The sequence below is a fragment of the Scomber scombrus genome, chromosome 21, assembly GCF_963691925.1.
Source record: "Scomber scombrus chromosome 21, fScoSco1.1, whole genome shotgun sequence".
NCBI lineage: Eukaryota > Metazoa > Chordata > Actinopteri > Scombriformes > Scombridae > Scomber > Scomber scombrus.
The window spans coordinates 5,252,730-5,279,864 of record NC_084990.1 but is presented as its reverse complement, the minus strand read 5'-3'; the positions used below and the strand labels follow the sequence as shown (position 1 = coordinate 5,279,864).

Sequence of the window (27,135 nt, the reverse complement as noted above, 5' to 3'; positions counted from 1 at the left end):
CTCTTCATGTTTTTTTTGTTTTTTTTTATTGTTCTCTACTATTGAGGAATAACAGGAGTGAAACTTGACAGTGAGCAACCTGTTGAGCTGAATGATGGTAAATAAAAGTGTGAGGAAATGATTTTTAAGCCTCACAAACTGGATTGTCTTCTGTGCTCCAGCTGTGTGAGTCAAAGGGAGGAGGCGTAAATAATTTGTGAGATATTTCCAATGAATAGGTCTCTGAGGATTAACTTCAGTTTTGACTCTGTCCTACCCGGCCCTCTTTAGCATGTGACGTCAGCGCGACGTCCCGTCACCGACACATGACATCTTCAAGTGATCCTCGTAAGCTCCTGCTTTAAATCGGACACGGTCAACTCCAGTGTAGACAGTGTATATAAATGTATCAAATATGACTTTTCTACTTTAGGCAGCGAAATTATGTAAGAAATCACAGGGTCGACCTACATTGTTTGTGCTGCAGCTTTAGAATGAAAGAGAAGAAACGGTAATCACTGTAATTCATTCGCTAAGTTACTAAATGTAAAATAATAAAGTGGGGCATATAATGAGTAGATTAGCTGTAAGAGAAGAGATAGAAATGAACTACTTGAGCACTTAAATCAAAGCTTTTCTTTTAATTTGTTCTCCGCCCCTTAAACGTCACCAAACTGTAGCTATATATGAGCATCAGGCCAAACTTAATCATTATTATTACCTTTGGCTTCAATAACATTAACTAAAACGCTAACAGTCTTTATTTCCTATATTTATTGCTGTTTATTTACTAAATACTAACTGTAGTCTTCCACTGTTTTGAAACGCTCTAAACTATTTAGCTTACTTACTTATTTGGCTTTATTTCAGAATTGCATAGCTCTATTAAAAGCTACACTACTCTATATCTAGTAACAACCGAGATAATCATTCCATTATTATTATCTCAGTATTGTTTTACTACTTTGCATAGGCGGGTATTTGCATGTATGCTCGTATTTCCGACAGCACTTGAAAGCAGCAACAGGAGCTCATCTGTTGGACAGGGAAACTAATCAGCAGCCAAGTAAAGACTTTTCAGTACTGGTGGCTACGAGGATAGCAAGCTGTGAAAGTCAGCCGTCCAGGAGGAGGAAGGGACACTAACATTGTTTATGAAGTACAGCGTCTCAGTCCAACTACTCACCAACAGTCGAGCAATGTTTTAGGAGCACAGTTTAGTTGCTCTTTAGAGCCGCTGGCCAGCTGAAGCTTGCGGCTAGCTCATTAACGTTAGCTGGTGGTTGTTGGGGGGAAAAGAAGCGCAAGCAGAGGCAAGAAAAATGGAGCTGGACGACGTAGTCCTGTATCAGGACGACTCCGGCAACTCTGCCATGATGTCCGAGCGGGTCTCAGGTTTGGCCAGTTCCATATACCGAGAGTTCGAGCGTCTCATCGAGAAATACGACGAGGACGCAGTGAAAGACCTGATGCCGCTGGTCGTCGCCGTGCTGGAGAACTTGGACTCGGTGTTCGCTGTCAACCAGGAGCACGAAGTGGAGCTGGAACTGCTGAAGGAGGACAACGAGCAGCTGATCACCCAGTACGAGAGAGAGAAAGCGCTGAGGAAACACACTGAAGAGGTGGGTTACAACAACACACCAACTGCCAAACTCATTCCAAAAATCCGGATTTCTTTTAGATTAAAGGATCGCATTATGTACTCTGTTATGAAAAGTCTAAATGCAAAACTCAATCGGAAAATCTGGCAATTTAACTGCTGCAATCCTTATCCGCTGCAAATCAAGCCTCATTGAACAAGAGTTAGTCCCTTTTATGACATTTTATAACCACTCTTTAATTCGGCACACAGGCAGATCCGAACAGATCACTTTATTATAGAAGAATAAAACTTTATAAACTGGTTGATTGTACTTGCCACGACCCTGTTTGGTATATTTTGTAGATGCAGATTGAAGAATAATAGACAGCAATGACAATAGTTTATATTAAGCGTGTTATCTCATAAAAAATGCTGTGTGAAGTACACTGTGCTGAATAGCTGTTAGTTTATGTCACCATGGTAGACTCTCTTGGGAGTTGCAGTTATATAGCTGCATGAGAGTCAATGTGCAGCGACTGTAGTTGAGTTACTTCAAGATCAGATGCATGCAAACCAGTCAGTGATTTGTTCATTACGATCAGATCACATTCAGCTTCATGTGTAATGACATGTATGACTGAACAACAGGTATGACATGCATTTTATTCAACCCTAATTACACGCTGTCTTAATCAGCTCAACATCACCGCAGTGCTGCTGTCACACATTTTGAGCTGTTGTTGTGGTGATGCACTGTCGCACATTGTGAAATTGTAATGCGTTTACATCCTAATTAGGTGAGCTGTAGGTCTACTTTTGTCCCACTGAGCTGTGTGCAAATTTGGAAGATGCTGTGTTAAAAGAAGGGGGTAGTATCCTAGTGATCAGCCTGTATAGATCTGATATAAAAGTCAGCTTGTAAACTTCAGTCATTGAGTTAGAGTAGAGTCATAAATGCTCAGCTGATCGTCACTGTCTTCTTATTTTATAGGAACGAGTGCAGACTTGTAGCTGTGTTCACTGTACAGCTGTAGTCTCCTACAGTTATATAAATGAGCAGATTTCTCTCCTAACCTCCAATGATAAATTTCCTCCTCAGTAATAAAACCTTGTATAAATCTGCACAGTCATGAAGCCTGCGCAGAAACCAGCATCAGTCGCACTGATGCTAGCCCCTTAGCACAAACTCTGAGATGTGTGTGTGCATGCACTTTCCCTCCCACCTTCAGTAACTATTGTTAGGTACGAGGGAGTGTGTAAGTATGAGTTTTTGTTTCCCTCTCAGCCGAAAGTCCGAGTTTACGAGGTGACTCACGCCACAGCGCCATCATATTAATTATATCCTGAAGACAGTTGTGAGACTGAATCAATTCAAACACACACACACAGCGTAATATTACATGATTTGGCAAAAGGCTACAGTAGAACCTGTAATTAAATGATTGAGAAAACTGTTGATTGAACATCGACACAGTTTAACATAGATTCTCTCTCTGTATTACAATATGATAAACTTGATTGTCTCCATAAGGACATTTGTCTTGGACTCAGTGCTGCATGCATGAATGCCTCCACAGTTACAGCAGACAAAGTATGAACAAAACAGCAACAGCTGTTTCAATCACATCAATAAATTACACATAACAAAATATTGCACTCACCCCGTGGTAAAAACACATTGCACATAACATATTGCACACACCCCATTGTTGTTATTGTTAAAGTAGAGGAGTCCAGGGTCAGATCACATACAGATAACTGTATCTTCTTTATGAAATCACTGTAATATTAGTTTTGTGATGATGATGGACACAGGAAGTAATGTGAAAGTCAGGACAGTCGACCCTCTCACACCTGCATTCTGCCAGGATGACTGTAGTTTCACATTAGTTCCATTGTAATGTTAAAATGGGTTAGGGTTAGGGCTCATCAATTCATCTAACCTATATTGAGATTACAATATGGTCAACTGCAATTTTCCAATCACAGGAGGCTCAATACTTCAAAGTAGCATTTTAATTGAAATATTGTGGTACTGCAGAGAAGTCCCAGTTTGGTACAGATCCCTGTAAATATCACACCATAATTGTATTTTAATATTTCTGAGAATAATGATTTTTTAAAAATGACCTTTCCCTCTAATATTGTAAATCATATCGCAATAACAGTATCAGTCAAAATAATCACAATTAGATATTCTTTCTAGAGATTTCCAGTTTTTCCTTCCCAGTGCTGATTCTGGTACCTGAACTTGTGTATTGGCCAATACAGAGTACAGATCCAATACTCTTTAAATGATTTATAAGATTGCTGTTGTTGAAACTGGAGCCTCACTGGTGGGACTTTCCAGTGTAAAATGTTGCCAAATTGCTGACATTTTGCTAACAGCCAACATTACATTATGTTACGTTGCTAACAGCTAACGTTACGTTATGTTACGTTGCTAACAGCTAACGTTACGTTACACTATTTATCAGTCCTTGCTGCTATAAAACAATAGTTACCAGTAGCTGCACAGCGCAGTTTGCTGTTTAGCCTGCTGTTTTGAAACTAATTTAAAGTTTATTAATACATTCATGTTATCAGATTGGTGCACAGACTTGTGTACTTGCTGATAAGTGATCCAGTATTCTAGTATTCTGACATTTGGTTTCTGAACCACTCTAATTTCTCCAAAATCATTCAGGACTAGATACACCTGCTGTCTAAAAATAACATAAAATGTGACTCAAGTCACCCAGAAAACAGCAGTTTATATACAGCAGTTGCATCCAACCTCTTTAAAATGTGCAGATTTAATGCTTTTCTAAGTCAAACATGAAAGTAAAGTGAATGTTTTTCTCTGTTTTGCTTTGTTGTTCAGAAACAATAGGAATTTTAATGACGTCACTTTGACTCTGGCAAATAAAAACGAGGCATTTTCACAATTTCCTGACATTTGATTTCCAAAGCAATGTATCAATAATGAAAAAAAATCATTAGTTGCAGCCATGGACTTGAACTATGTAACAGTCTTTATATGAAAAAACCTCAAAAGTGAATAAATGATAATGATTTACAGAAAAGTGTGCCATGAAAATGAACTAAAGACAAATTGAGATCCAACATTTGAAAATGAATATTTGTTCGATGTATGTTTGACGTGTATCCCTTCAATCCAAACTGGTTGTGGCTGTGTACAGATATCACAGCAGCACATACATTAATTCATCTTTTGCTGTGTAGTTGATTTCTGTGAGGTTTGTTTTACTACTAATACTCAAACACACAGTATCCCTCGTCTTAATCCGCCCCCCTCCGTGCCTCATGTTTGGTTATTATACACACAAGGATCCAGCACCTCAAGCATCTACAGCAGGTCAGGGGTCCGTACATTTAATCTGTCTTTAATTCCAGCAAGACTAGCGGGGGCCAACACGGTTCAGACTGGAAAAAAGGACTAAAATATATCCCATTTAAAAGTTAAAACACAATAAAATCTGCTCTTGTATTCACCTTAGCGTTCTCCTAGTTGATGACATTTCATTTGACGGTTAAATGTTGAATGACAGGCGCAACAGGTCACAAAGCAGCGTATTAATAATTGATGTCATGTCGTAACATGTCGCTAAAGCTTTTAAAGCAGACCTGCGCTCATGGGATTTTCCATCAGTATGTTCTAGGCTCACATTAGTCTGCTTCCCCTCCAGCTACTGTGTAAAATACCTCCCTCACACAGTCAGATTTCACGTCGGCGTTATGTCTTCCTTTTTTTGTTTTTTTTCTTTGCTGAGGTGATGTCATAGGTCTCGTCCTTTTGACTCTACATCCTCTCTCTATAGGAGAGGTTAGAGGTCCCGTGTCGAACAGTCATTATTCATGATGTGGCGTTTTGGGGCCGTAGGAAGTCACAGCTGTGTCAGGATGAGGTTAATGAACCAATAAAAAGGCCTCATAATCACATTGGTTTCATAGCTCTGAGATTTATGATACTGGTGCCAGCACAGCACCTTGTTGTTGTGGTTGTGACTGCAGTTGCATGCACATCATCTGCACAGGCCCACGGCAAAAACATTACAAAAATAAGAGCGCGGTTTGTTCTCAGCGCTCATACCAAAAGTTCCCCCGATTTTTAGATGAGGAAATGTTCGATTAAAGAAGTAAACAAGCTTAGAAATCTGAGCAAGCATTGATAAATTGATTGTGGTCTATAAAAAATGAGTAAAACTATGCAAAACAGCTGTCACAGCTTCCTGCAGCTCACAGCGATGTCATCAAATGTCTTATTTGTCCAACCAACAGTCCAAAACTCACACATTCAATTTATGTTAATGTGAGATGTGAAAAAGCAGCAAAATCTCAAATCTGAGAACCTGAAACCATCTTATATATGACATTTATGAGCATTACTTGAATGATTAATATTTGTTGATTGATTTAAGGGATTGTTTGTAGCTCTAAACTTAATTGAAGTATACAGTAAGTAACAAACAAGTGTACCGAAACACACCAAGTGTAACCATAGTAAGATCATTGAAAATAAAGGAAAAAATATTGAATAAAAAGCATGTTAAGCCTACAGCTGTTAAATATTTATAACGGCTTTATTGTTGGTATCCTCAGCTGTAGATGAAATGCATTTTTCACAGATAATCAGCTGAGAAAACTGCTCCGTCATGCTTGTAAATTTTGATTACTGAATGTAGAGTTTGGTCAAATGAACAACTAACTTCATTGAGTTAAACAAAGAGCAATAATTCCTGTTAATACAGTGAGTTATGGTCATTTAAATGTAATTTGAAGGTCAGTATGATCAGTGTTAAACAAATGCACCAGTGTGGCTGAGTTCCAAACTAAATGTACAGTTCACATGAATGTCTTTAGGTATAACTAAGTTTGGTGCTGAACACTCGTTGCCGTGGTGTTTTTGCACTGAACTTCAGAGAGGTGATGTGTTTGAACTGTGCTGGATGTGATGTAGAAGAAGAAGAAGAAGAAGAAGAAATCACTGTAGTCTCTTCTCTTCATCCATCCACGCTGGCTCAAGTTTGTTCTCCGTCACTGCTCATGTCTTCTGTTCATGTGTGAGAATCACATTTGCCCCTGCAGGAATTAGGGCCCGACCCATACTGGAATTTTGAGGCCGATACTGATATTAGGTAGTAAAAAGAAATCCGATATCAATATATCAGCCGATAAAATGATATGTACAGAATATATACATAAACAAAGATATGTAATTTAACAGTTTGACAATAAACTATTGTCTAAAATGACATCATTGCTCTCAAACAGTAAACTTCACTGGGAATGTCATCATTATAATTAGCTATGAATTTAAAAAAAAAAAAAAAAAAAAAAAAAAGTATTGGCATATATTGGACAACATATTCACAGATACCAATATATCTGTGATCAGGTCAATATTGGCAAATAATATGGGCTACATTAGCAGCTAAGAGACTATTCATGTCACATTGGCTAAGCGAGTAGTGTCTTCCATTCCTCACTGTGTACGTCCTGAGTGGAGACTGCAGAAGAATTTAAGGTAAATAACTCTGTCCCCAACCATAATGTTCTAATTTCAAATAAAAAGTGACAATCCCAGTCAGAACATCACCAAAATGCCACATATTGAGTGTGAAGCAAACAACTTGTCATTGGGCAAAGTGTTGTGTCAGTGTTTTGTTAATCAAAGAAGGCAGTAAAGTGGATTTTATGTGAAACTATGGTGGATATCAGTGATGATTTTTCAGTAGAAATACACCTGCACACTCTGTTGCTGTGTAGTGAGATAGTAATGTCCTCATGCAGAGTCTCACACACAGAGACAGCTGCTGCCACAACAGTTGCAAAGTGTCTGCCGGCTCAAAGGAGGCAAACGAGTAAGCGTGCCACAGACTCAATTACTAAGCTGCTCATTTCACAAGTCAGCTCGTAGACGCAGAGAAGCAGATTAATCTTACCAAACAAACAACATTGTGTAAGCCAAGTCCCCGCTTCTCCTCGCCACTACTCAGAGCCCAGAGGAATAGCTCCTGGTTTGTCTCGGCAGAACGGAGGAAAAGGCAAGGCAGGAAATTCTTGGGGAAAAACAGCACTTCCCTCACTTCTTTTGTCCGGTTAGGGTTGTCTGCTGACCTGAGAGACCACAGCTCCACTCGCACATAATGCCAGTTGATTGATCGTCAGTAACATGAAAGAGTATTGCTTTATGGTATTGTAGCATAGCCTCTGGTCTCACATGGCCAGACTTATCTCCACACTTAATTTTAGTGCTGTCCATAGCCTCATATGACAGCTGTAGGGATATCAGCTGGTCAGTCAGTGCATTACTTTGATCTAGACTCAAATGTCTCAGCAGCTTGTGAATGGATTGTAATGAAATTTGGTGTAGAAATGAATTGCAGTAACTTGAGATTCAGTGGATAATAAGTTGCGTGTTGTACAGATTGTAAACCCCCCCCCCCCCCCCCCCCCCCCACCCAAAGCAAATGTGTACTGCAAATAACAATTATTTTCATTATTGATTAATCTGCCCACTGTTTTCTCAGTTAATCAATTGATCATTAATCTTTGACAGGTTAATGGTGAAAAAATGGCATATATTTGGCATTTTCTCAATATGATTGAAACAATTACGTAACTATTGGAATAGGTGCCAATTCATTTTCTGTCAGCCAGCTAATATAATAATCAATGAATTATTGTAGCTCTACAAATGAGGGATTAGTGATATTGGGCTACACAAATAAAATTGACTTGAATTTGCATGTAGCTCTAGCATTAGGTCAAGATTTAGTTGTAACTACATGCTAGCAAAACAAACACATTTTTATGAATCCAGTGAATACTCAACTTCTACCTAATGGTACATGGTTTTCCTAACTTCTCTAGCGCCACCATGAGGTTCATATTTCAGTTTGTCCAATTCTTTAGTTTATCTCTAAATACTCACATGACTAATGACATTTCTAGCAGCTTTGTGGTACTTTGTGTTTAGTCATCCTTAGCAAATGTTAGCTAACAAGTGAAACTAAGATTATCAACATGACGCACCTGTTTAAAATCACAGTGAAATTGAAATGAGCGTCTTTAGCTTCATTAATGTGACATATTTCCGAGTGAATACAGAAAAAGTAAGTGAATACATCAAACACAATCCAAACACACACCTTCTACTACTAAGCTATCGCTCTGCTAGCTACTAGCTACTAGCTTACAGTCAAAGGTGTTTTTATGTAATGGGTGGGTTATCTTGTCACCAGAAACCAATTACATTTGATTAGATACATTTATTCACATTATGAACACGTTAGCATGTTTACGTTAGCTTTTAGCTTCTCCCATTGAGTCCTGTTTTGAATTGAACACTAAACCAGTCTAATAGTGTGGTGATAATGTGCAGAGCTTCTTGCTAATCACTTGTTAGTCACTCTGGATAAAAGAATGTGAAACAGAGATATAAACCTACACACTTATCTTCGCAACACAAAAAAACCCTTTATTAGATATTTCATAATAAGTACATACGTTTGACAGACTTGAGTTGAGAGCAGTCATGGGTTAATGAAATATAACACCAGCTCTCCTCATATTTACTATATTGATATTTTTAACCATGTCCAAGCATTGCAGAGATCATAAGTTAGTTATTCATCTTTTGGTTTGCAGTAGCCTCATAATACAAATCTTTTTAAACATTTCTATTATTATGTGTGTCATTATAATGAAGTTATCTGACTACTCTCACTGCATTAGTCTCATACACCCCAGTCATCCCAAATACCCAAGCAGCAACCCACAGCCAAGACACTAAAAACCCAAAAGCAGTTTATTTCACCCTCTGTCAATTGAGTGCCATAACAGTGGAGGCTTGTCTGTGTGGGTGTGTGCACGCACTCGTGCTGGTGGTGCCACATGTGTTTGTGCGTTTGTGTGTGTGTGTGTGTGTTGTTGGCGTCCGGGGACAAAGGGAGCATTATACATGCGGCGTAGGGGGAAAGAGTGCACGTTAAAACGCTTGGAACACTCATTCTCCGGAGCGTTGTCATATGCACAAGGCCTCCTTCTCGGGTCATATGACGAACAGCAGGGAGAGAGATGATAAATGTGTTGATCTGGAGGGGAGGGGGGGGGGGGGGGGGGGTGTCAGCCATGTTATCTGGTTTATCTTTAATGGTTAATTGGCGTAACTCTTAAAGAGGACACGGTTTAAATCCTCGTCCGGTCATCGTCAGAAAGAAAGGCCCGTAACTAATTCGCCTCGTTTTACACACGTGTCCACAGCAGATTAGGGTGCACCTCTCCACCCCCCCCCCCCCCCCCCCCCCCCCCCACCCACCCACCCACCCCAACTGTGAAGCCTCCTGTCTGTAGTCTAGCCCACTGCTATGTTAATGCTCTTAAAGGTTTCAGCCCCACCAGCGCCCGAGTTCTTTAGATGCTCTTTAATCTTTACAGAACCCACCGGGGGCCCTCCGTGTGTCTCTCGACCACAAGCCGCTAATAAGGGGACGGATGTAAGAAGGGCTTAATTTTTAATTTTGTTTATGTAGCATTGAATCACAAAGGATGTTATGTCAGGACACTTTTCACACAGAGGAGGTGTAAACTGTTATTTTACAGAGATTTTTTAGATTAATCGATGAGTTGTTTGGTCTATAAAACGGTGGAAAATGTTGATCATTGTTTGCCGAAGCCCAAAGTGACATTTTCAAATGTCTAGTAACAGTTCACAACCCAAACTTATTCACTTTACCGTCATAGATGAAAGAAAATCAGAAAATATTCACGAGTAGGTCTGTCACAATAATTACGGTATCGACTTATCGTACAAAAACGTAATTATCAACATCATCATGTCTATATATGGACTTATCATACGATGACCATGATCATTTTTTTGCACGTCCTGAGTGGAGACTGCAGAAGCGAACGATGCAACTTATATGGAATTAAAGGTAATAACTCTGTCCATGCCCATAATGGCAGTCTGTGTTTTTACCGAAGCGTAGCCCACTCTCCAATCCCACCTCCCTGCCCCCCTTGCGTTATATATGCTATTATATTATCATTATATCAATGGTATAAAATGATCTTTAAATGACGATAATATCGTTTATCGCGATTATTTCTGAGACAATATATCGTCCAACTAAAATAGTTAACATGACAGGCCTGCATGTGAGAAGCTGGAATCAAGAGTATTTGGACATTTTCCTCTTGACTCAAAATGATTATCAGTTTTTAAAATATTTGGCGTCTAATTGAGTAATTGACAACTTTAACATTACATTACATTAACTGATTAATCAATCATCTCTAAATGTTTTCCAAGTGTTCTACATGGAAATATTTTGAGAGCCAAAGGCAGAGAAAAACATCTCCCCCCATCAATGACTGGATTGTTTTGTTTGGGGTTTTTTTAAATAGAAAAAAATTCTTAGAGAATACACAGAGAATGTCTGGAGGAAACAAACACCTTTAGCAGACACTTTTGATCACTTCCAGTCTCAGCGTGACCCTTTGCATAAAGAAGAGGCCGCTTGTAACAGGGGGCACTCAGGTGATCCTCATGTCTCTGCTCAGGGCCCCTCCACCGCCAGCACCACCACATCACCAGCACCCACATCACAAGACTGCATGTTCACAGGCAAACTCTTATCAGATACCTGACTCAGCTGATCAGCTCCATATCGATACAAGGGAAGTTAACCAAGAAGACACAAGGAAGACATTTTACTTGATGATGTATGACCTGCTTTGGATCTTTTACTCAAGTCCCAGTAGGATTAAAGAATTTTAAGAGTTCACAGATGCACTAAATGAACTTATCCTCCTTTCTTTTCTACAGTATAACTGCTGCTTCCATATCAGTGCAGAATGTAGTGTTTAACATCAGCCAGCTGTGACTCAGGAGGTATAGCGGCTCATCCTATCAGAGGCTCAGTGGTTCCATCTGCGGCTCCTTCAGTCCACATTTTAAAGTGTCCTTGGGAAAGATACTGAGCCCTGTGTGTGTGTGTGTGTGTGTGTGTGTGTGTGTGTGTGTGTGTGTGTGTGTGTGTGTGTGTGTGTGTGTGTGTGTGTGTGTGTGTGTGTGTGTGTGTGTGTGTGTGTGTGTGTGTGTGTGTGTGTGTGTGTGTGTGTGTGTGATGTAGTGTAAAGCACTTTAAGTGGTTGATAAGAATAGAAAGGTGCTATGAATGCAGCTCGTGTACCATTTGTCTCTGTAGGTCATGATGCAGTTTTCATATTGGTGTGAAAGCTCTTTTAAAGCTGATTCATTGATAGGTTATCTGTCTTTTGATCAGTGCAGAACTAGATTAACGGGATCTGGCTCAGAATATTTTTGAACACTTTTCATAAAGAGCTGATTGGCATATTTTGTTATCTTTGGACAAAGCCAGGCTAGCAGTTTTCCTTTGTTTCCACTCTTCATGCTAAGCTAATGCTAACAGTCTCCTGGCTCCAGCTTCATATTTAACAGAGGAACATTAGAGTGAGTGGTTTCTCACTCTCAGCAAGAATAATCAGCATATTATTCAAAATGCTGAACTGTCTTTAACCCTCCTGTTGTCGTCAGGTTAATTTTGACCCCAGAGGACAACAGGCGTTAACTCAACAATTAGCTATAATTTCATTTAAATGAGGCCTGTTGAGCATAATTTCCAAAACAAATGTGTATAACCTGTGGTAATAAGTTAAAGTGAAGTTGGCTAAAAAGGTCTAACACAGAATTGGGTCGACAGGAAGACAACAGGGGGAAAAAATCAGCTGACTTAATACATTGTTTTAGTCGTATCTTGGCTTTAATATCACATTTTTCTTTTTTTATTCCTCTGTAAATTCTTTCTACAATCACGTGCTGCATTCTGACTTTGCTCCAGCAGTTTTGCTTTTGCTTTGCTTCTTTGTTCTACTTTTTTTCCTTCACTTTATTTTATTTGTCCCTTTTTCAAAGACTAACTTTTTTCTGTCAGAGCTCATTAAAGTTTCATTTTAATCTAATCTGTTGACAAAATCGAGTATAATCTGCCAGCAGGGTTGGAAGAGTTGACTCAGCATCAAATGGATTAGATTTGGGCAGAAGTGAGAATTGGAGAATTGGAGCGGGCGAATCAGTGGCCGGTAGTTTGAGGAGCGAGACGAAGCGCCGACCCCGAACATCGAAGTCGAAAGAGTAAAATAGAAAAAGATTATTAATACAGATTATTAATACACTGGCTTATTGTGCTTTATTAGTCCTGTGTGATATGAACACAAGCTTCTCAGTCCAACATCCCCCTCCCTCCAAGGAAACCACTGAGGTTTGTGCCAACGGCTGCTGTGAAGATTGAAAAAACAACCTTGGTTCATATCAACTGTTACTAACTTTCCAAGGAAACTGCGCACATGTCTGCATATGCACACACACACACACACAAACACACACATATACGCACAAAAGGCTGCAGCCAACGGTTGGCGCTTTCTGGCGAGGAAGCCAGCGCTGCGCACCTGTCGTGACTTTCACAATGGACTGAAGACAGATACTGTATGCTCTGTTTTCCACACTCACACACACACACACACACACACACACACACACACACACACACACACACCATCTCCATTTCAGGCCCAACACATTTCAAAGAGCTTTGATGTCATCAACAGTGATGATTGTGTGACTAAGGGGACATGTCTGCCTCCTGTTGCTGCCATAAACAGATTATAAAGGCCTCACTGGAAGTTGACAAGTTCACAGATACTCATGTGAGATTGATAAACGCTCTGTTCTTCTCTCTCTCTCTCTCTCCCTCTCTCTCTCTCTCTCTCCCTCCCTCTCTCTCCCTCTCTGTCTTTACCCGCAGAGGTACATCGTCTTTGAAGACTCCCAGGAGGGCGAGAAGAAAGATCTCCAGGGTCGGCTGGTGATGCTGGAGTCACACACACGTCAGCTGGAGCTAAAAACGAAAAACTATGCAGATCACAGTAAGTTTATAGGATTTGAAAATGTGTCACATACAAAATCACACACACATACACAAACACAGACCAGCAGTAGCCCCCGAGCAGCATCGACAGTTCACAGGTCTTGTGACTGTCTGTTAGCCGGATGTGCCAGAAGGCAGATGGACCGCCATGTCCCCCACTGAATAAAGGCCATTAGTAACCTACTATGAGTGTTTGCCTGCTGCCAAACCAGCTGAATGAGCTGTAATGAAACACAGCAAACATATTCCATGTCCAGAAAGACGTCAAACCCATTCTGATTACAACAGGAACATTTTAGAGAAGTAAAACCTCAACCTCACTATGAATTTTATCTAAAAAGTTCAGAAGCGTTCATGTAAAAGTCTAAAATAGGAAAGACCTCTGAGAGTGATTTTCAGGACATTAAGAGCAAACCCTCATGATGAGAGCATGACCGCACTGTCGGCAGCGTTTGTGTGACTCGCTTGTTTGTTCCACAGCAGCAGTGCAACCTATGCCTCGCGCACACAAAGGGAACATTTGAGAGCTCTAAGCAAAATGTTTCTTTTTAATCCCTTTCGATGCGACACTTCCTTTTTTCTGTTTCATATGTCTGTAATAAACATTCGTGGACAGATTTGGCAGCTGGGTGACTTCAGATCAGTGAGCTGTGTTTTGGATACTGTAGGTGGGACATAAACATAGACTAACCCTTTTAAATGTCAGTGAGCTCACCATCTTCATTCTGTGTTTCTATTTGCTCATATTTGGTCAAATGAATTTTGTATTCCTCCTTTTATTTGATGGGTTGAGGGTGTCACATGATTTGGACTGGAGACGTTATAGGTAAATGATGAGCGTCAGACTACTGGGACACCTGGATCTGTATTTATCAAACTGCTCTGAAGTATCAATTAGAGTTAAACAGCTCCTTGCTGAGTGTGAAGTATGAAAGTATCTATTAAGAGCTGCTCACAAGTGATCACATGATTAAACACATGAAGGAAGAGCCGATCAGAGATAAGGATTGACCCTACATCTGCCAAATGCATTGGGTTTTTTTTTAAATGCTTAATTTATTCAGTGATGTGTCATCATTATTATTATATAAGTACACAATTAATTTAAAATTCATTTTATTTGTGTGGAATCTTCAAATCTCATGTGAAATGAACAGTCCTGATGAAATAATTGGAAACTGAAATGGAAACAAAATTCTGCTGTAAATAGACGAGTCATGTTTAGTTCCACTCTAATGAGTGCAGACAGTGAGGATACGTCAGCAGTGAAAAAAGCCATGCACATTTTTGCCTGATGAATTCCAAAAATAAGAAGTGGTGTAAAATTTCATTTAATATTCAAATGCAAAGAAAAGGCTAAAATGAATGTGTTTTTAAAGATGCAGTGTGTAGGATTCAGTGGTTCAGTTTATTGTAAGTAGTGTATGATCCCATGAAAAATATAGCTTAGAATGAGACCTTTATATCTACATAGGTAGGGAGTGCCACCTTGCAGTCATCATAGGTTGTTCTACGTGCTTGGAAAGGGAGGTGTAGCCGGGGGTGTTCAGTTGGCTGCAATATGCAACCTCACCACTAAATGGCACTAAATATTTCACAGTAGTCCTTTAATGGTACTGCTTCAGTAACGTACAATTCATTGATATTTAGTGCAGACACAGAGTAAACAGATGTGCTGAAGTCATCTGGGATCTACTCTGACTTTTAACAGCATTTAACGGTATTTTTAAGTCAAAAGAAGTTTAATACTTCTTTTAGCTAAGTCAAAAACATGTTGCAGTTTGATCAGTAAAACTCCCAGAACACATCGAGTCATAGCATTCAGAAGGTGCCTCATTATTTGCCGCCCATGTTGGTGAATTAAAAATATTGAATCCTTTAAAGACGTCAGTATGTACAAACTGCAGCAAAGGAATGATGAAACAAAGTCAGCTGAACAGAAATGATCTCATCACATTACACCAGTGGTGAATCAGTGTGGCTGCACCCTGAACGTCACTCACTCATCTCACAAGTTATATCTAGCAAACACTTCAACAGAATCAGCACTGAACTATAATATCATACTTCTTTGTGATTAAATAGAGGATGAGTAGACAGGTGCTCTCAGTAGGAAATATTCAGACCTCACCCTGTGGGGTTATCTTTAAGGATCACTTCCTTCTACTCTACACACCTCTGTGTCTGATTCAGGTTATTTATTCTCCACTGTGCAACCACCAGTTCCTGGTTCAGCCTTCTCATCACCACACTAAATCACAGTTTCTATCACTCTACACCGCTGATCTTCATTGATCACGTAGGTGTTGAATTTTCCTGTTAAACACCTGAGAAGAGGATTATTTTAGGTTTAAAAGCAGCGCAGTGTAAATGTTTCTTTCTCTCGGCTGTATCGGCTGTGAGCACATGGACACCGTTACACATCTGTAGTGACACTGTCCCCCACACGAAGACCGAAGCTCATGGTTGCTACATAGATAGGTCTGTGGATTTTTTTATAACCTGTATTTGATGGGTTTTTTCCCCTTTTCTGGTTGTAAATGGAAGTGTTTTTAGCCTGAAATGTCGTTTTTAAAAGGTAAACTTTTAAATTGTTGTTTCCTTTGTGTGTACTTTACTTTTTGGGATTATAAACAGCAAACTAAAATGTTGAAACTTCATAAACTTTTTCACACTAATACAATCAGACACAAGAAGACACACTGCTACCTGTATAAATTCAAGGTGTTACTTTTAACATCACATCTGTTGGTGGTATTTGCTCAGATGTAAGAAACTGAAGCATTGTCAATATTTCAGACTGGTACAGTAACCCTGTGGAGGCTTTCTACTCAACAAGCTGTTCTTGATGCATGCTTGCCCTCTTCTGGTCATTAGATGTTACTGCAGCAAGTAACTCCACTATACCACAACATAGCATAATGCAACATGTGGGGCAAAGATATAGTGCTTTCCACCAGCTAATCTGTTACATTTTTCACTTTTCATCACATGTAATATGATTAATTATGTTTTTCATTCAGTCAGCAGATTGGAGGAGAGAGAGGCTGAGCTCAAGAAGGAGTACACCACTCTTCATCAGAGACACACCGAGGTACGCAACACCCTGCAACTAAAACGTGTATATTGTGAAGAGAGTAAGCACATGTGCAAGTATGGATAACGCAATATGACATACAATAATGTTTTTCCATGGTATACAAAAGGATTATAAATGGAAAGTAGAACTATTTTTGTATCATTTATCAAAGCCAGTCATGCCATGAATGAAACCATGAATATATGAATACGATTGAATGAAAATTAATGAAATGTAACAAGAGGAGGTTTTGTTGACATTGATTGCTGACCTTTAAGTGATAGAAAAACAAAGGAGTGAGCTAATTGAAGGTGATTAAAGTGTATCTGAAGATGAATGTTGTTTCTGCTGCTCCATGTATTATGTATTATATCACAAACAGATGTCCAAACAAACCTCTGAAGCTCCAGCAGCCAACTGATTATCTGAATAATGTTGAATAGAGAACATGAGTCTAATTAAAGCTGTCACACACACTGTTGATACGTCTACTCCATGTATTGTGAGCCTGACTGTTGCAGCTGTGCCTGAACACAATAAGCTTAATATGTGACTGATTATACTAACAGCTACTGTAGTTTAAGTCTCAATTCTGTTGAATGAGTCAAAGCAACAAAATATGTGTCAAAGGGACTGTTTTTTACATATATTAACAGGGAAATGTTAATAAGTGTGTGTGTTGTGTACCTTCCAGATGATCCACAGCTACATGGAGCACCTGGAGAGAACTAAACATCAGCACGCACAGACAGCAGCAGCAGAGCCTGATACAAGCACTGTGTCATCAGGCAGAGTCAGGTGAGACACTCCTGAAACACTCCATTCATTTATATCATAGTTATATCATACTGTGTTCAATCACTATTCAGCATGGTCACTGCATAACACCTCAATATCACAATGAACTGTTGGTGGTTGAGCTGCATTGTGGGTAATGTAGGCAGCAGGTTTTGATGAGGAAAAAAATGTGGAATAAAAAGTACAGTAATTCGTTGTGTTGTTGGTCTTCGTATTCTTCTTCCTGTTCTTCGTTTTCGTATTCTTTGAATTCTTCTTCCTGTTCTTCGTCTTGGTATTCTTCGTTTTCTTCTTCGTATTCTTTGTATTCGTATTCTTCGTCTTCATATTCTTCATCCTCTTTGTATTCTTTGTCTCTGTATACTTTGTATTCTTCCTCTTCATATTCTTCGTCCTCTTCGCAATCTTTGTCTTCATGTTCTCCGCCCTTTTCATATTCGTCTTTGTGTTCGTCTTCTTCTTATTTGTATTCTTCGTCTTCGTCCTATTCTTCCCCTTCTCCTCCTTTTCTTCCTCCTCCACATTTTGTGATTGCTGATGGTCAATGGTGGTTAATAATTTGGTTGTTTCACTGCAGATGAATTCTTAAGATATATCAAACTCCCATCATTTTCAGTTGCAGTTATCTCTATGTAGAAGTTAATGAACTTTTTGATCATTAAAAATTGGATTTTAAGACTTTACAAGACAAACAGTCACCGTATTTTTATGTGTTTGTGTATGTGGCTGATTCTTCATGTATGCAACCCTGTAGCAGAGCAGATTTAACCACTGCAATCTCCACTCCTACACACATTTATCTTCCCTACAGGAGAGAGAAGCAGAAATAGGTCAGAGAAAAGGAGGAAAAGAATGAAGGCAGGGCAAAGAACTGGAGAGAAGAACCAGCTGAATGCAAAAAGTTCCAAAATAAAGATGAAGATGTGAGAGTGTTTTTGGGTTGCGATGAATATTAGTTGAGAGTGAGAGTAATGGAATATGAAGCTGTAATAGAGGAAAGAGTATAGAGAGACTGCCATTAGACACTTGAGGAATGAAATGAAATGAGTGAAAGTGAAGTGCTGTGGGACAGATAGAGGATGTGTGTAAATCACAGCTGTTGTCAGAATAATCTGCCTCGATGGGATGATGAGCTTTGTTGGCTATTGCTCATTTGCAGAGCAGATTATGAGCCAAGAGGTCAGCAGACCCCACAGTTAATATGAACATCCATTTCCATTGTCATTACATCACCGTCATCAGTTAATTCAGGTTTTTGTTATTTAATATTCAATATTCAAGCTTATGTGTTAGCAGACAACATCCACCAACTCTCCATATTGTGCTCAACTCTAAACCCCACCTGCTTTTTAGTGATCCAATTAAACGCAAAAGATTTGATTTAAATCCTTTTTGAAACTACACCGCCCCAAATATTCAGTTTCACTGGGACACACGTCACAATAAAGCGTCCTTTTCACGGTAGAGACTTTGAATCAGTGTCTTGTGGCAAACATTAGTCCAGATATCATGCCCTTGTGTTTGCAGCAGCTCTCTGTTTGTCACTCTGCCACTGAGCTGCAACTGGTGTAACACCCGGGCAACAGTTGTTGTGTGCTCAGTGTCTCCAGTGTGAGACATGTAGCTCCTTCACAGTGCCGAGCCTTCACACACACACACACACACATACACACTAGGATTTTTCAGAGCAGTGTGCAGCTCTCAGTAGTATGATTTTCAGCTGTGTCATATTTTATGACCTGCACTATAATGTATCTATAGAAGTTTAATCTACCTCACACTGTGCCCCTGTAATCCCACCATCCCTCAGTAGCCCCTCCACTTAATGCAAACACACTGCCAAACTCACTCTCTATTTCACACACACACACACTCACACACACTCTTTTTGATCGGTCTCCCCCGTGTTGCAGCCAATAAGCCGCAGCCTGAGAAGAGGCATATGGAACGAGCTGCCTCAGCATCCAAAAGAGAGAGGGGGAGATGTAGAGAGAGAGAGAGGGGAGGGGAGGGGTGGTGGGTGCCACCGGAGCGAGCGAGGGAGAGCGTCAGAGTGTTCTAGAGCGCACAGCAGCAGCAGGCGCGTCACATCTCAGCCAGAGGATAGAGAGAGAGAGTGAAGAAAGAAGGAAGGAAGGAAGACAGAATCACACCTGCGAGAGGAAGAGATCTCTGCTATCTGTGGATCATCTACTTGCTCTGCTGTCCACGCCGCTGCTGCTCTGCTTTAATCAGTCACCACCACCACTGCTGCTGTTGCTGCTGCTGCCAGGATTACCACCGCCGCTGTGATCACTCTCATCATTTTGACGCGCTCCCACTCTCCACCAGTGACTCCCCAGCTAAGAGGATCCCACACCGCAGACCTCTGTATATTTACCCTTAGTTTGTTGATGTCAAATCAAAAGCAAGAAAGATCTGCCAAGGTGAATTCGGTCCCTCAGTGGTGAAGCCCCCCCCCCCCACACTCTCCCCAAGCTAATCTGCTTTCATCGGCTGTGCCCCCCCACCCAACAAACCCCCCCGCACCGGTCCCCGGCGGCGAGGCACTGGGCCACGATCTGGGGGGGCCATGAGCCCCGGGTGTATGCTGCTGTTTGTTTTCGGCTTTGTCGGGGGAGCGGTGGTCATCAACTCTGCCGTGCTGGTGTCTCTGTCAGTGCTGCTGCTGGTTCACTACTCTGTCTCTACAGGCGGCTTACCTGCCCTGCCTTCTTTACCCTCCTTACCCAGACCCAGCAGGTACTGTGTGTGTGTGTGTTTTTGTTTTTGTTTTCTATTTCTTACTCAATATCCACTGTAATCTTTGTCTTTGTAGCAGCAGCCAGGTTGTGTCCATGCAGGCGCAGTGTTGCTGCCATGTGGGGGCTGTGATATAGTCAGACAGTATGAGACTGCAAACTAAAAGTAGGTCAAGAGAGCGAGAGAGAAATGGCTACATCATATCTAGACTACATGACCTCATATTTCAGTTTAAACGTATAGTTAATGGTCATTCTCATAATTGAATCATCGTTTTCAAGATGAGCAGTGGTCTGATATTGAACATGTGATTTCTTTTTTTTCCCCCTCTCACTGCTCAGTTCAAATAACAAAAGACAGCTTTGGTGACCATCAGTGGCCCGCATGTGACCTCTTCTACTCACTATGGTGGTGTGTCTATTGTTTTTTGGGGCTGTGGCTTTTCACCGCTGCCTGTCGGCTGCTCTTTTCACCACAGCAGCCATTGTTCCGCTACTACTGTACAAAATGCTTCTTTTTTTTCCTTTTTTTTATACGTAGTCACCGGAATGAGACAGGCTGCTGCTCCTGATATGTTGCAGTGGAGTTTTTAATAGGAGCTTCAACAACTGTGTGTTCCTGTGTGCCACTTTGATGAGCTGATTTAGTGACGTGATGTTAAAAAGTTAAAATGTGCTCACAAAAGGAGGGCAAAGTGAGTTTATGATAAGAGCTTGAGATTTGTATCCTCAGCTGACCTCTTCCTAACACACTCATATCACAGAATACACCTCCATGACAGAGACAAATACAAATGGATTTGCGTTATTGTGTGAGCTAATAGGTGGTAGGTGACAGAGTTTATGAGGCAAGCAGCTTTATTTCTCTTCCCACCACTTCGGCGCCAAAACTGCCTCAAGGGACTCCTTCGCCACGACACCTCTCTGCGAAGTTTAACTCGGTGCCGTATCACGATTTGTTTCGTGTCACTTTTTCGATCACGAACGTCTTCATTGTGCTGTGAAATGCTCTGATTAAAATGTCGGCTGATATAACAATCCGACTGTATTACCTCACAAAAGCAAATGAAATGTATCTGTTACGTAAGGGACTTCGGGCTCAGGGGTTAGCGGTAGCAAAAATGTCACACACTCCAACACCAAAGCCTAAAGCTACCAACCTCATCACAACATGGAGACTGAAAGCCGAAAGCACTCAAACTAATGAGAAGATGTCCAACCTTTTTCATGTAGTGTGAGATGTAGACTACCACACCGTACACTCTTTATTGCTTTGTATAAATCACATGTTCTTACACCGTGCTGTTCTCAGGACTGCTTTCCTTGCATAAATTCTCCTATACTACCAAAAGAATCCTATACACTTTTTACCCACACTAGCAGTGAGGCTCTACGGATGGCAGTGGTCAAATGGTCACTCCAACACTGTTATCTACACTGAGATATCTCAATAACTATTGAATTGATTGCCATGAAATTTGGGGTCTGTATTCATGGTGCCCAGGGGATGAACCCTACTGACATCATGAAGTTTTAGCTGCAATGTCTGGACTACTATTGGATGAACCGCCATGAAAGTTGGGGTCGATATTCATAGCGTCCAGAGGATGAATCCCATGATACCGTGAGGTTCTGAGTAAAATGTTTTGACAACTACAAGATGGATTGCCAGGAAATTTGGGGTCAATATCCATGGTGCCCAGAGGATGAATCCTACTGAGGTTTAAAGTGAAATGTCCTGACAACTATTGGATGGATTGCCAAGAAATTTGGGGCTGATATTCATGTTTCTAGAGAATGAATCCTACTAATACCATGAGGTTTTGAGTGAAATGTTTTGACAACTATTAGATGGATTGCCAAGAAATTTGGGGCCGATATTCATGGTACCCGGAGGATGAATCCTACTGACACCTTGAGGTTCTGCGTGAAGTATCTTGACAACTATTGGATGGATTGCCATGAAATTTGGGGCCAGTCTACTGGTCACTCCAATATGCTTGTCCAGACACTATTGGCTGGATTGCCATGACATTTGGGGCCGATATTCACGGTGCCTAGAGGATGAATCCTACTGACACCATGACATCCCCACACAGGTTTAATCGTAGTAACTTTGGTTATTTCCTCACTTTATATTAGCATCATCTTCAGGTCAAAATTTAAATTCTCCCCATTGCTTTGTTTCATACCAAGTAACCGCAAAACTTTTCACATTCCCATCAGACTCTATGTATTTTGTGTTAAGTACTGAGTGGAAAATGTAAGAAATGCTAACACCCTAAACTGAGAACATGGTAGACAGGATGCCTGCTTTTAGCTGAAGTCCAGCTTCACAGAGCCATTAGTGAGGCTGGTGACTCATGTCTTGTTGAGACATGTTGAGTGATGAGAATACAAACACTATTAGCTACCACCTCCACCTCCAATGTATTATAGCTTAATGGTAACTTGGTCTCACAAACACTCGTCTATTCCTTTCTTCAGAATTGCTCTTTCTCCTGTTGAGTCATCCGTCTTCCTGTTTCTCTGTGTATCCAGGAAGGAGCGTCCCATCTCCATGGGAATATTCCAGCTTCCTGGGACTGATGGCATGACCCCCGACCTCCAGAGGGAACCTGCAGACACCCCGTCGGAACCCTGGAGATTCAACAACCTCAGCCACCCGCGCTCCAACACCAGCCTCAAGGTAACGACACAAACACACATGTCCTGCTTTGATGTCTCAATTTGTGTTTTAAAAAGAATCAGTAGCTGTAAAACGGTGAAGTTGCTGTCTGAAGTTGGCTTTGTAGTGCTTCCCACGGAGAGCAGAGCGGTGACATCATCTCCAATTCACTTAAAAAGAGTGCGTGGAAAGAAAGAAAAAACGCTCAATGCCAGCGAACACCAAAATAAAGAGTACATTGCTTTTTAGAGAGAAAGGATTGTTCAACGTGTCCAGAATTTTTAGTAGCCCTTGAGTGTGTGTGTGTGTGTGTGTGTAAAAAACAGGGTGGCGTAGAGCCCAGCAAGCAGAGGAAGTGGTACCATTCGGGGGCCTGCCTTTAACCTCAAGGGAGGGAGGAGAGGGGGGAAAGGACAGAGTGTCTTCACATTGTTGCTGTTGGAAACCATGCTGCAAGCAAGGCTCCATCATGAATATTAATGAAAAGTATTCATTTGCCGTAATTACACTAATACGGGGTCAGGTGGAAATTGTACTTGGTTTTTAAGTAGTGGTGTTTTTACTCAGGTTATCTGGACTTCTTTTGTCAGATTGCCTGATTCAGTACATTTCCTTACCTCAGCTGTTTCATCAGTTAGCCGCAGTAGAGACACACAGGGGCTGCCTTTGTCTTTTGTCCTCTGACTTGACATTTTCCGAAGATTTACAGCTAGTGATCCCTTCTCTCTCACCATGGCGAGAGGGGTGTGTGTGTGAATTTTTCGGAGCGTTAGGGAAGATCCTTTCATCAGCAGAGCAGCCGAGGAGTGAAGCTCACCTCCCAGCGGGCCGCTAGGCGCTACTATAGCAACAAAAGGGTGACGCCAGCAGGCAGGCAGGCAATGAGAAAGGAAATACTCCCATCAGTGCAGAAAGAGACGAATAGGTGAGTTTAGCCGAGAAAAAAGAGCAGGGAACAAGAGTGGGAACATATTCAGGATAAGAAGTTGAATTCTCTCATAGCTCAATTTAAAGTCTCCTCTGTGTTTCAAGGTGACAGAGGGATCCGTATGGGTGGGTCTTGTTGTTGTTGTTGTCCTAATTGATTTTTCTTCCATCAGCAGCAGTGTTATTTATAGCACCGAAGGCGCTGGTGTCACAGATCAAAACAATTCAGGCTTGGAAAATCTACATGCCGCACATGGCAACGGAGAGCTGCTGAAACCTTAGTGTACATTTTCATTAATTTACACAGGAAGACAATGCCAACCAGGTCACCTTCTGTAGCAGAGGAAGCTACGAATGCTACAGTTCAACCAAAGAGTTCAGCTTTTTCCTACAGCTATTTTTTTTCTTATCAATTCTAATTATCTGCCTTTACCCAATTAATCATTATATCCAAATTACTTACTTGCATATTTATTTGTTTTAGATCCTGTATCATCCATATTATAAGAAACGTCACAACTTACCTGACTTAGTTTTAGGTTTGAAGTTTCCTTTGTGTGGTATGATGTCATTTTTCTCCCCTAGCTTATTTATTTCTCATTGTTTAAATGGATGAATGAGTAAAGCCTTTAATATCCCTCAGTCTGAGGAACACTCTCCAATCAGAGTGGAAGGTGAAAGCTCGCAGGAGAAATTGTCCAATCAGGAGGCCGATCAGGACCAGGTAGACCTGTACCTAACCCACCGACTCTTCCACACTAACCCAGTGTAGTGCTGTATGGTGTGTAGTAGTTGCGGAGCAGCAGAGAGTGCTGTAGGTGATGAAATACAGCTGCTAACACCTGTTATCTCAATGAAACTGCATGCTACTGACCAGCCACCTCCACCGTCTATTAAAGCAACATAAAGTCATGTTTTTACACTGTGAGGCGGTTCAGTGCTCGAAGCTTCACATAACTGACAATGAGAGGAAAAATAGTATCAAGAGGATTATATATATATTTTAGGCTGTATTAGCAGTTTTGACAATTTTTGCATTTTTATTGGTGAAAGGTGGAGTGTCTTAGTTGCATGTTGTTTTGATTAGTGTATTTTTGTGTGCTGGGTTTAGCTGCATGGCGAGTTTGACACAGTCGGCGTTAACATCTAATTTATTTATCCCGGCTTTATTTTAATAGATGGATGATGTAGATTAATGTAGTTTTTCACAAAAAAAAAATCTTCAAGGAATAGTTGAGAGAAGATTGATACCCCTCTCATAATTGTCTGTTCAATAAGAAGTTACCATCTTCCTGTAGTTACTGTGAGGTTGCCAGGCAACAGCAGAGACTTTCAAAAATGACTTAAAAACAGTGTCAGGTCGTGGAAATGATGGTAGCTTCATATTTAGTGCATAGATATGAGAGTCGGACCAGTCAGTATGTCAAATTATTCCTTTAACTCAACATGTACTTACTAGCATTTTCCTGAGCTTTTAGTCGCATTTAATGGTCTTCCTTTTTTTTCTCTGATTGTTTTCCTTTGTTTATTTTTTACTAAGTTTATTTTGTGAATGGAGTGATGGTTTTTGATGTCTTGTGTTTTGCATCAATAAGCTGCATATGACTTCTGCTTTCATGGCTTAAAATGGAAGTTCATAATGTCTCACAAATAAATAATAAGTTTTATCTTTTTGTTTTCTTTTATGTACCCTGACTTTCTTTTCTTCTTCCTGTCTTAAGGATGAACTCTCCAATTCCAACCACAGAGGCTCCAAGTCCGGCACCCCATCCAACCAAGCAAGCGTCTCAAAAAGCGGAGCTGCAGCGTCTTTACAAGGCAGATCCTCTAAAACAAACACCCCCACATCATCTGCATACAGCGGCAGCTCTCAGTCCAGCATGCCGCTCTCTCCTCACGACGGAGCGTCCGCCGGCTCAAGTCCCAGGTCCAGTCTCGGGGGCGGCTCCGCCTCCGCCTCTGCCACACCACTGTCTGCAGCCGCTTCAGACGTCACCATGGAATCCGCGGGCACGCCCCCGCAGGAAGAGAAAGGCTCAGACGGGCTCAACAAGAACCTGAACTGGAGCAGCGGGAAGCCAGACAGCAGTAAGAACATCTCAGCAGTGCAGGAAGGCCAGCAGGGTCAGAGAGGACACGAGGGTCAGCGAGGACACGAGGGTCAGCGAGGACGCGAGGGTGAGCGAGGACGCGAGGGTGAGCTAGGACGCGAAGGTGAGCAAGGACGCGATGGTCTGCAAGGACGCGATGGTCTGCAAGGACGCGATGGTCTGCAAGGACGTGAGGGTCTGCAAGGACACATGGGTCTGCAAGGACGCGAGGGTCAGGACTCTGTCACCACTCCTGCTGATGGTGGTGAGTACTGCAGTTAGTTAATACATACAAATTACCAGTACTGTATTTAACTCATTGATAGAAGGAATTCTTTAGTTTTTGTGTAACATTTCTCTCTCTGCTGGTTGGAACAGAAGGGTCAGACGACCTGGAGAAGTCTGAGGTTCAGGCCATCATAGAGTCCACACCTGAACTGGACATGGACCTCGACGGCTGCAAAGGAACAAGGTACAGGACTGATTCAGGGCTGCAACCAATGATTGTTTCCATCAACAGTTATTTATTCATTAATTCTTCCATTGTCCGACTTACTGTTTGGTCTATAAACTATCAGATATACTGTCAACATATTGGAGAATGCCTAGTAAAGTTTATTAAAGTCCAAGGTGAAGTCTTCACATTTCTTTTTTCTTTCCAACCAACAGTCTAAAACCAAACATATTTAATTTACTATCATAAATGACAAAGAAAATCTGCAGAGTCTTAAAACCGTGAAGCTGTAACAAAGGAATGTTTGATATTTACTTGAAAATGCTTTCAAAAGAACTTCAATGGTTAATCTGTTGTCAGAAAACAAATGTTAAAGGATAATGCTGCTTCATTCTAGTTTCTAATCCAATGGAAAGACTAAAACCAACAATGTGTTTGTCTGCCTCACAACACTTTCTAACTTCCTTACTCTATTTGTTGTCCAGGGTTCAGCCCCAAGTCCATATTTCTAACAGAAGATTTAAATCATATTTTGTCAAGAACTTAAATATATAGTTGTATTTTTTTACAGGTTCAATATGTTAAAAGAAAACAGCTGGAAAGTGTAGTTTTGTGCAAACTGTACTCAAATATCTGGAAATAGAGCCAATTTATTCACATTTGGTGTGTTTGGGGTTGAGTCATATTAAACTACATTGTATGTGTGTTCATGGTAACAAAAGAACATGTCAGCCGGTGCAGCAGTGTGACTCACTGATGTGTTCTTGATATTTTTTGGACAATAATGAGGCTCTGAGGAACAAAAAGAATAAGACGTGTCACATCATACTTGTCAGCATTGTAGCCTTATCCTTCAA

The 27,135-nt window shown here is 40.9% G+C and overlaps 1 protein-coding gene across 1 annotated transcript in view; it reads left to right on the top strand.

Moving 5' to 3' along the window:
• The first annotated feature begins 1,079 nt into the window (after positions 1-1,079).
• Positions 1,080-27,135, top strand: part of LOC134003002 (C-Jun-amino-terminal kinase-interacting protein 4-like) — a 41,393-nt gene continuing 15,337 nt past the window's right edge. Inside the window, exons 1-7 of the mRNA XM_062442083.1 lie at positions 1,080-1,601; positions 13,399-13,519; positions 16,545-16,615; positions 17,295-17,398; positions 22,681-22,828; positions 25,456-26,089; positions 26,203-26,296. Of these exons, the coding sequence (XP_062298067.1) occupies positions 1,302-1,601; positions 13,399-13,519; positions 16,545-16,615; positions 17,295-17,398; positions 22,681-22,828; positions 25,456-26,089; positions 26,203-26,296 (1,472 nt within the window). The 5' untranslated portion in view covers positions 1,080-1,301. The remainder of the gene's footprint in view (positions 1,602-13,398; positions 13,520-16,544; positions 16,616-17,294; positions 17,399-22,680; positions 22,829-25,455; positions 26,090-26,202; positions 26,297-27,135) is intronic.